We start from the raw sequence: 11,532 nt of genomic DNA on the forward strand, positions 1-11,532 counted from the left end.
TCGTAAAAAATGTGAAGTCATCAAAAACTGACAAAAGGGTCTGACCTGATAAAAAAAAATTATTCCCTAAGTATTGAGTTAAAAATTACAAAAAAAGTCTTCTGAAAAATGGATAATACTTGTAAACGCGACGTTTTGCAATTTGGTAACGAAATACTATATTTTGGTTACCAAATTGCATTTCCGCAGGGTTAGTCCATAAAAAGGTGATATTTCATAAATAATGACCATTTTCTGGTAAAAATGACTATATGCGACGGAAATAAACTTGTTGTTATCGTTTTTATTTGTAAATCCAGCTAAACGCGAGGATTTGCAATTTTGTAACGAAATTATTTCGTTACAGAATTGCATTAGGGTTAGGATTAGGGTTTATTTGCTAATAATAGTATCTGAACTGATTTAATTATATTCGGTTTTAAATATTGAGTCAAATAATGAAGCAATGTTTCTGGAAAAGTTAAAAAATACTTGTAAACGCGCTGTTTTGCAATTTGGTAACGAAATTCTATATTTTCGTTACCAAATTGCAATTCCTCAGGGTTAGGTACTAAAAATGTTATATTTTATCATCATGACCATTTTCTGGTAAAAATGACTGTGTGCGACGGAAATAAAAAATGTTGCGGTAGTGTTTATTTGTCAATCCAGCTAAACGCGAGAATTTGCAATTTTGTAACGAAATTATTTCGTTACAGAATTGCATTTGTGTTAAGGTTAGGGTTTATTTACTAATAATAGTATCTGAACTGATTTAATTATATTCGTTTTTAAATATTGAGTCAAATAATGAAACAATGTTTCTGGAAGAGTTAGAAAATACTTGTAAACGCGCTGTTTTGCAATTTGGTAACGAAATTCTATATTTTCGTTACGAAATTGCAATTCCTCAGGGTTAGGTACTAAAAATGTAATATTTTATCATCATGACCATTTTTTGGTAAAAATGACAGTGTGCGACGGAAATATAAAATGTTGTTGTAGTGTTTATTTGTCAATCCAGCTAAACGCGAGGATTTGCAATTTTGTAACGAAATTATTTCGTTACAGAATTGCATTAGGGTTAGGGTTAGAGTTTATTTACTAATAATAGTATCTGAACTGATTGAATTATATTCGTTTTTAAGTATTGAGTCAAATAATGAAGCATTTTTTCTGGAAAAGTTAAAAAATACTTGTAAACGCGCTGTTTTGCAATTTGGTAACGAATTTCTAAATTTTCGTTACCAAATTGCAATTCCTCAGGGTTAGGTACTAAGAATGTTATATTTGATCATCATGACCATTTTCTGGTAAAAATGACTGTGTGCGACGGAAATAAAAATGTTTTTGTGGTGTTTATTTGTCAATCCAGCTTAACGCGAGGATTTGCAATTTTGTAACGAAATTATTTCGTTACGAAATTGCAATTCCTCATGGTTAACTGGATGTTTAAACAAACACGACGACAACTTTTTAAAATTTTCGTTGCTTAGTCATTTTCATCAGAAAATTATCATATTTATCAAATATAACAATTTTCCACCTTACTCTGAGGAAATCCAACTTTGTAAAGTAAATGTAGAATTTCGTTACAAAATTGCAAAATGTCGCGGTTATAATTATTTTAATTGTTGCAAGTTTCCTTATATTTTGCTTTATGTTTTTTTTAATTCGCAATGGTAAGGAAACCACTTAGAAAAGCATACTTTTTGAAATTTGTTTAAACGCAGGAATTTGCAATCATGTAACGAAATTCAATTTTGTTGCCAAAAAAGCGAATTATTGCGATGAAGCTGATTGTCCTAAACAAAGTTTTTGGATATTAAACTTTGTGACTGTCAAGTTTGGAGACTCGTATGACTTTTCAGTTTCTTAAATTAAAGTAAGGAAACAACAAAACACATCATACTTATGGTTTAATTTCGTTTCACATCATCATCTATCATGAAAAGGAGTCATAAAATGGCACATAATTTGTCATCCTTTAAAATCAATAATTAACATCGATTCGTATCATAATCATTACAATCAACAACACAATCACTGATAATATAGCTTGAATGATATCAATTATTATTTGTTAATTTCGTTTCACATCATCTATCATGAAAAGGAGTCATAAAATTTAACATCATTCGTCATCCTTTAAAATCAAGAATTAACATCGATTCGTATCATAATCATTACTATCAACGTTACAATCAACCTCTCATTTTAAATCAGTCCTAAACAAATGTGCCTCATTTGTGTAACTGAATTACGCGTCGGTGGTTTTCTTCTTCCACTGTTTGCGAGCTGTTCTAACTCTGTCTGTTAACACCTTTGGGGTGTTTTTTCCAAGCAATTCCTTTGCTGTTTCATCTTGTTTCAACACGTGTACCACGTCTTTTTGAGTAATAGACCAGTCTCCTTTCACAATGGTGTCTGTAGTCGAAAGAAGAAGAAGTGCCTCATTATTTGTAAATGACCTGCGCCCATGTACTTTTACAACATGCCAGTCATCGTCCTCCGTGTCAGTGTCTTTTGCTGTAAGTGGCAGGAAACGATGGAAGGTTGGACTCGGTTCGTCGTCCTCGGGTTCAATGTATTCCGTTGGTGTTGGGTTGGTTGATTCGGGGGAAGCTTCTTCTTGTGTTGCGCCAAGCATTACCTCAGCTATTGTATTTGCTACTCCCACGCTCTCTGATTGCCGATCGTGTAGCAAGTAGTACTTGTCTGCAGTAGCGGCGCCATGGGTCATGTGGCTTGCAAGTTGTTCCCGCATTTCTGGATTGGATTTGCGTAAGTTGGTGACGGTCGCCTTGCGAATTTTGGTTGCGGAGATTGAGGATGTCTGCTTCGCTTCCTTCCAAAATGCATTAAGTGCACTGTTTAACTGGCTTTGATTCATTGCTTTGCCCGTCCAGGTGAGGAATACCCTTGATGAAGGGTTTAGAATGTCCTCACGGAATTCAAATAACACCTTTCGCATCTTTAGGTAGGCCTTGATTAAGTTCCAGATTTCCATGGTGATGACAAGTATACATGGCGTTCGGAATCCCGTCTTGTGCTCATGTATGGTTATGAGCATCTTCCCGTCCTTTTCCTTTGCGTACTCTAATGCTCTCAACGTGATGTTACAGACGGCTCCGGAACGCTGCGCGTTTGCTGCCAGGATGTACATTAAGAGAAAGTTCCTAGACGTTGTGTACACGGCCATTGTGATGTCTACGGTTCTTCTATCCCCATTCTGTAGCTGGTTCAGGTACGCTTTCGCCAGTGTCGCGTGGTCCGACGAAAGCGCATTTCTGATCTCACTGGTAGATATCTGGGTCTCCATGTCTTCAACAGAACGGGCAACAGCTCGAACCCGTCCAGCCTTTGTTAGAGTGTTGCACCACCGGTCGATTGCTGCCAAGGTACTTTCCGATTTGTCCTTGGAGAATCCCTCAGGTTTGCTTACACAAAGAAATCGGACGAATTCCTTTAAAGACCCAAGCATAGACTTCAGTGTTCCTGGCTGTTTCGTCTCCCTGTAAGGCTCTAGCCAGTACGTCCGCACAATAGTCTCGTCCTGGATGGAGGCAATGTCCATGTCTGCATCCACATTTGTCCAGATTTTCATCACCGCAGTTGTATGCTGAATGGCGGTTCGAAAAGTCTTACCCCTCTCAACGGACATCAACCATGTTTTGAATGACATTAAAGTCGGAACCTGCCTGTAGGACGAAAACGCCGAAGAAGCGGAAGCGGATGCTGATGATAAGAAAGAAGATGCTGATGAAGCAGAAGTGGCTGTCCTGCTAACAATCGATTCTTTCAACTTGTGGTTCAAAACCTTTCTAGGAAAAGATACCGGCTTCCTTACTTTGCTTTCTACAACCTCCTTTAGTTGTGTATGTTCGTCAATAGATGTTGCTGGTTTGTCATCTTTATCTATATACTTCCTGGCATATTTGCTCAGTTGTTTGGATTCCATCTTGGAGGCATTGTGCACACTTTGCACATGCATGTCGATGCGCGTCACTAAAGCTGGACAGTTTACCACTGGGCACATGTACAGTTTCTTCTCTCGGTGGGTATTTTGCACGGCCATTTCTCTTGATCGCTCTTTGGCGATGTTTGGGTCGATAGCATGGACCTCCCGCAAATGCCTCGGCATGTGGACCACCAGACGCATACACACGGGACAATTTCTCCTCTGTCTGAGTTTGTTCGACGTCTGCTTCTTCGGTGCCTTTAACTTATATTCGCGCTTACGTGGTACACTCATGGATTCCTTGAGCACAAATCCAGTCAGAGGCTCCACATCAGTCGATTCTTTAAGAGGGGGGGTCCAATCTGGGTCTTTGTCATCGTCGAGGTCTTCTTCATCCTCACTATCGTCTACTCCAAACAGTTTTGTTTTCCGCATGGCCTTTGCCTTTGCCGTAAATTGTTTCACTTTTTCAAGTAACAGATCCCTCTCTTCTTGGACGGGGGTGGTTGCGAAACAGCAGACGGACTTGGTGAAGGCGGAACTGGAGACGGACTGGATAGTTTCCCAGATGAATGAATACCCACTTCGCCTGGTTTGTGAGGATCTGTAAAATAAGTTAAAGTAGGTGTTTAATTTTTTTGTGCCATGTTTTGTATAATTTTATAGTTGTAATGAAATGTGCTAATCATTCGTGTGTCTTTAGTAAAATTCCTCAATAAAGCAGGATTGATAAAACACAAGCAGTGTTTGTTTTAATATTTGATAAGAAAATGGATAAATTATATTGTACGCTTAAAAAATACAATGCAATGTAAATCAACGCAATTTCATTTTTGTAAGCAATGTGTTTTTAGCTTTAAGAACATGTTCAATGTTTGTATGTTTATTTAAGGCATTTGAGTGTTTTGTTGCAATGATGATAATATTAATTTTTTCTCGTGTGGTATTCAATATAAAATAAATAGTTTATATTATATAATATCAAATGTTTTTCGTTGCTTTATTTTGAATTTTAAAATTTCCCTTAATTGGAGTATAAAATTATAAGCAATGGTTTAAAATGTTTTTAAAGGTGTTTTCTTTCATGAAAGATGTAGCAACGCTGGCTACTTTTTTAATTGGATGGGGATGATAACTGCATTAGGCTGCAACATATTAAGAATTTAATGCTGAGACCAAACACCAGAGCGACTCGGCCACTGCCAAATCAAGGAAGTGGTGTTGTCATTACTATTGAACAGGTGCGGCCGCACCAAGGAAAGCAGAATGAGTATGTCGACTCACCACGGGGGCAACCTTTGGGGAACCTCAAGACACCTAACAAATCGTGTTCTTTTATTGTGAACAATAGTAAACTATGGACGGAAATACTGGACAATCTGTTTTTATTTTTCAAATATATCCGAACAGCAGGACTTTTAGTAGCCCTAAGGGTGATTGTGATGTTGATAGTTATTATTAGGAAACGAATTAATTCTTGATTTTAAAGAATGACGCAAAAGAGCAAGCAGAGTTGGATGGCAAGCTTGACTCAACAAGAAACATGGCGGTCGCAGGCTCGGAGGGTTAGTTTTGCATTGACCACTCGTCTTGATGATTGCCACCCAAAAACCGGAAGAATGGGTGCAGTCTCTCATAAACCGATTTGGTGCACACTATGGTGACATAAGATGTTAAAAACAAATAAATTTGTAGAAGAATTTGTAGCAAAACCAAGCAAATCGCATACCAAGAGGGTTGTTATTGGTGGTTCCAGTGGTAAGAGGGCTGCGAGTTCTTGAAATATATGTATTAAATGCAAGCAATGGAAGAGGATGAAAACCAATGAGTGTGCTTTATGGGATGGGAAGCTGTTTTGTTTCGCCAGCAAAGTTATTGAGTGGAAAGAATATAAAAGGGATTGCCTCCTTTTGAGCCCCTCCCCAATGCCCCGGGGTTTAACCTAACCCTACCTATGCGTGTGATGTCCTGTTCAAGTTCTGGGTCATGATCAGGATTAGGGGTTGACGTTTCCGTTTCTTCCTCTTTGTTTTTGCTTTTGCGTTGCTGGACCGAACGTTGCATCGCCGGAGTGGGTAACTGTAATCCCTGATGGGCAGGTAGGGGATGGATGGATGGCATCTTCCTCGCTACTCTCACTTTTGGGTAGGGCCCTAAAGCATGAATTGGATCAATTAGATTATGCGCTTTTCAATCCTTACTCCAACAAATATGTAATTCATTGCAATTGTATATTCATCTATTTCATGATTGCATTCTAAACTTTACGAACTTGTTCAAGCTCATTGACGGGGACAAAAAAACAAAACTGATTTTTTTTTAAATCGAACAGGAAATGAACCAAGGATAATTTATTTTGTGAATACAAAAATATTGTTGTGATACTTCAATTTGAATAGTGTTACATGGGCATGAGGTTAGGTAAAATTTAGCACACATCTATGTCGGAAATGATACAAAATGACTGCTTAAAAGAAAAATCAACGATTAATTGGTATGAACACATTTTTGTCTAACCCTGTGGCATGCAATATTGTAACGAAATTCATGCTAAAGCCTGTGCCGAGCCTGTGAAATCCAATTTCTTTTTACATCCATATTACAAAGTTTTACTATTGTCTAATGTTTTCTGCTTTAATTATTGATGTCAACACACAATTTCCCTAATAAAATTAAATGTTTTAGTGCTAAACGCGAACGTTTTGCAAGCATGTAACGAAATTGTTCATCTCCAGAAAATGGAGCGAAAACGTTTATGTTCGTACCTGTTGCTTTGATATTTAAAAGATTAGACACGAAGAAATACGGATGCAAAATTATAAAATGTAAAAGCGTTTTAAAACCCTAACCATAGCCAGATGCAACTTGGTAACGAAATTGCCATGATCATATACCTTGGAAATTTGTAAAAAAAATTGAAGTCATCAAAAATAATTTTTATTTGGTTTTTCGGAAAGAGCATATAAAAAAATATGGGAAATAAAGACGTTTCTCGACAGGATTTCATATTTCAATTCGTCGCCGACCTACAATTATAGACCTTTTAACATCTGTTTAGCAAAACCAGCTCGATGACAACCATTTTTCTTTTCTTTTTCTAGTGACTCTTGATTTTATTGAATCAATAGTCATATAAATGTAATTTGTTGACATGAATAAGGTCATTAATAAGTCAGATTACCTGTGCTATCCTGTTCCGGTTCCGGACTCCTTGTCTCACTTGCCTGTTTCCGGGTTTCCTTCTCCAATTCCCCTGGTGCTGCTAGCCTCTTGCACGGTCGAGAAGAACGTTCCTTTGCAGGCGAATGACTGGAAGACCCCATCTTGTCCACGATCACTACTGGGTAGAGCCCTAAAGCATAAATTGGATCAATTAAATGATACACTTTTCATGTAGTAATTGCCCTTATTGTTAACTCAAACAAATATATAACGCAACACAATTTCATCTATCTAAGCTGTGTGTTTTCATCTCTAAATACATATTCGTTCCAGTTGTATAAGGCAGATTACCTGTGCGTTGGATATCCTGTTCCGGTTTTGTATTCTCTGGTTTAGGGGTTGGCTTCTCCGATTCATCTGATTCTCTGTTCAACTGCACCGTCGTGACGCACGTTGCTTTGACGGAGAATGAATTGAGGACCTCTTCGCCACTATCACTTCTGGGACAAGCTCTTTAACATAAATAAAATGTAGTGCTTAAAAAAAACTCAAACAAACAATCAGCAAAAAAAATGTTACGGTACCCCATTTATGATTAATTGAAAGAATACACGTGAAATTACGAAAGTTAAACAAAAATTAAGTTTTTTAAACGTTCATACCTCCTTCAGAGAATGGGTCAGTCTGATCCTCCGGTTTTGACGGTACCTCTGTCTGTGGCTGTTTCACCTCTTCTAAAAAATAATTTCAAACTAAACTTTTCCATTCAGAACGAATTATAAAGAACAAGGATGGATAGTGCAACTATTTATTTCCCATTTCTTAAACCACGTGTTATACTGATCACGTATACCAAGTTTCGTTAAAATCAGAGTAGTACTTTAGGATTGCCCGGACACGCTTCAACCAATGAGAAGTCGGCGGCCATTTTTAAAATCGGTTCTTCGAAAGAAAAATGTGGGATGCACAACTACATGTTATTAAACAAATGGCTGTTTACAAACAAAGTTTATTATAAATAATAAACTACAACGTAGTACTGTCGGAGCTGTTGTGCGGACAAGCCTCAAATAATGAGAAGCCAGCAGCCATTTTGAAAAATGAATTTTTGGAAAATAAAAATGTGGGATGCACAACTACATGTTATACTGATCATGTATACCAAGTTTCGTTAAAATCGGAGTAGTACTTTAGGAGGAGTTGCCCGGACAAGTCTCAACGAATGAGAAGTCGGCGGCCATTTTTAAAATTGGTTTTTCGAAAGAAAAAAAATGTGGGATGCACAACTACATGTTATGCTGATCATGTATACCAAGTTTCATTAAAATCGGAGTAGTACTTTAGGATGAGTTGTCCGGACAAGCCTCAAACAATGAGAAGCCAGCAGCCATTTTGAAAAATGAATTTTTGAAAAAAAAATGTGGGATGCACAACTACATGTTATACTGATCATGTATACCAAGTTTCGTTAAAATCGGAGTAATACTTTAGGAGCAGTTGTCCGGACAAGCCTCAACCGATGAGAAGCCGGCAGCCATTTTGAAAAATGAACTGTTGAAAAAAAAATATGGGATGCACAACTACATGTTATACTGATCATGTATACCAAGTTTCGTTAAAATCGGAGTAGTACTATAGGAGGAGTTGCCCAAACAAGTCTCAACCAATGAGAAGTCGACGGCCATTTTTAAAATTGTTTTTTCGAAAGAAACAAAAAGGGGATGCACAACTAAATATTATACTGATCATGTATACCAAGTTTCATTAAAATCGAAGTAGTACTTTAGGAGCAGTTGTCCGGACAAGCCTCAACCAATGAGAAGCCGGCAGCCATTTTGAAAAATGAATTTTTGAGAAAAAAAATGTGGGATGCACAACTATATGTTATACTGATCATGTATACCAAGTTTCGTTAAAATCGGAGTAATACTTTAGGAGCAGTTGCCGGGACAAGCCTCAACCAATGAGAAGCCGGCAGCCATTCTGAAAAATTAATTTTTGAGAAAAAAAATGTGGGATGCACAACTACATGTTATGCTGATCATGTATACCAAGTTTCGTTAAAAGCGGAGTAGTACTTTAGGATGAGTTGCCCGGACAAGTCCCAACCAATGAGAAGTCGGTGGCCATTTTTAAAATTGTTTTTTCGAAAGAAACAAATAAGGGATGCACAACTACATGTTATACTTATCATGTATCCCAAGTTTCGTTAAAATAGGAGTAGTACTTTAGGAGGAGTTGCCCGGACAAGCCTCAACCAATGAGAAGCCGGCAGCCATTTTGAAAAATTAATTTTTGAGAAAAAAAATGTGGGATGCACAACTAAACGTTATACTGATCATGTATACCAAGTTTCGTTAAAATCGGAGTAGTACTTTAGGAGGAGTTGCCCGGACAAGTCTCAACCAATGAGAAGTCGGCGGCCATTTTTAAAATTGGTTTTTCGAAAGAAACAAATAAGGGATGCACAACTACATGTTACACTTATCATGTATACCAAGTTTCGTTAAAATCGGAGTAAGACTTTAGGAGGAGTTGCCCGGACAAGTCTCAACCAATGAGAAGTCGGCGGCCATTTTTAAAATTGGTTTTTCAAAACAAACAAAAATATGGGATGCACAACTGCATGTTATACTGATTATGTATACCAAGTTTCATTAAAATCGGAGTAGTACTTTAGAAGGAATTGTCCGGACAACTATTGCGTGACAGACAGACAGACAGACGGACCGACGGACAGACAGACAGACAGACAGACAGACAGACGGACGGACGGTTAAACTATAGTCCCCCGTTTTTCAAACGGCACGGGACTAATAAAATATAGACCGGAAGCAAAGTAAGGCGTGTGTCGGCAATGTTCAGGACGTTAACGGAGCCACGCGGTGAGTTGAACTAGAGAATTACTATTTACCATCTTTAGAATCTGTTCATCTCATAAAACAAACAATAACACATTTCTCAGCATTTAGCTAAAATAAGGAAGTTGTCGGTTATGCTTGTTCAATGAAAATAACAGCCATCGCCCAGGGATGGTCAATGTATCCAACCTAATATTTTGCGAAAACTGTATGGTTTTAACTAAAAAACATACATTATTTATATAATGTTATTACTTTATGCATTTTCAATACCTGCTTTTCTGCATGTTCTTTTCTTCCGGATTCCTACTCGGCAAGTCAACTTCCGTTTCTTTGGTGCCATCTTTGTCTCCAAGCTGAAGACAAAAATGAAGTAGAAGATAATTTTTAAATTTCATGGACGGGGCATGGCAATAACCATTGGCCTCTAAACCGATAACTTTACATTTAAATATTCGTAAATGAAAAATTAGGTTCAAGTTTATTACCTATATGGAGCCCTTATAACAGTTTGCATCTACCACTGTGACAGTGGCCTACACCTTGTGACATTGAAACTTTTGCACAATGGTTATTATATAACCCCTACTACCTGACCTCTTTATTTACGAATATAAAATATCAAAAGGTCTGATATTTTTATTTTTTTTTAGTTCTTGTAAGTGTTGAAATCCCTTGTATGTCTTTGATCGTATGACATTTAGCAATTAAATCGAATCAATGCACAATTGTCTAAAGCTTTTCATACTAATTTTGGTTGCCTTTTCAGTTTTGCAATCATTGACTTTATCAATATTAAATTCAAAATAATATATCAATGTATATATCCCTTTTGCCACCTACGTTTGATCTCTATCTGGGCTATCCCATATATCCCCTAACTTTGTTGCTATGATCAATCATGCTAAGCCATGTCTGGAGATTTAGATTTGGAAACCTTAATGATATTGATGCATACTCCGCTTTTCTAATAGTGTCACTACTTAGTACATATTGCTCTGTATGCCTTTATTTAATTGATGTGAATAAATAAAATTAGAATTTTGATTACTTAGTTTATATCTTCGAACTTATCCTAACATATCTATATTTACGAAACTTTGAGTTGAAACATGACTATTGCATAAGGGTTTAAAGACCATGATCTTTGAACTACTTAACTTATACTAGTGTCATCCTAACATTTCTTTTTGAGGTTTGTTAAATTTTGTTTCAATTTCTAAATGATACCAATCGACTATCAATATCATCATACGTACAGGGCAGTGGGGTAAAATGGGGTACTCACGTGAACTTCGTAGATCTTCTTTGTCTTAAACTATCCGAATGCATGTCACAGGCGATGGTTTATTGATTGCACACGATGATAAAAGCGTTAATATTCCAGAAAGATGTCTTTATCAATACTTACCATGTTAGCTGCTATAAAAAAAATCGCGACCATCACCCATATCGCATGCAAGAATAACAAGAGTCAACAACAGGTAATACAATTTATTGTGTTTTAATTACATTTTTATTCAAGTCAGCAAACGAAAAAGAATATGAATAAGACCAAATTCAAGCCAT

The 11,532-nt window shown here is 37.0% G+C and overlaps 1 protein-coding gene across 1 annotated transcript; it reads right to left on the reverse strand.

Annotated features, from left to right (window-relative positions):
* Positions 1-1,647: 1,647 nt before the first annotated feature.
* LOC110462503 lies at positions 1,648-6,037 on the reverse strand. The gene is made up of 2 exons (XM_021516472.1): positions 5,893-6,037; positions 1,648-4,544 (listed from the first exon to the last, which is right to left on the reverse strand). Exon 2 carries the CDS (start codon positions 4,373-4,375, stop codon positions 2,240-2,242), a length of 2,136 nt encoding a protein of 711 aa, XP_021372147.1. The 5' UTR covers positions 4,376-4,544; positions 5,893-6,037; the 3' UTR covers positions 1,648-2,239.
* Between the last annotated feature and the right edge of the window lie 5,495 nt (positions 6,038-11,532).

The sequence above is a fragment of the Mizuhopecten yessoensis genome, unplaced genomic scaffold (assembly GCF_002113885.1).
Source record: "Mizuhopecten yessoensis strain PY_sf001 unplaced genomic scaffold, ASM211388v2 scaffold10797, whole genome shotgun sequence".
Lineage (NCBI taxonomy): Eukaryota > Metazoa > Mollusca > Bivalvia > Pectinida > Pectinidae > Mizuhopecten > Mizuhopecten yessoensis.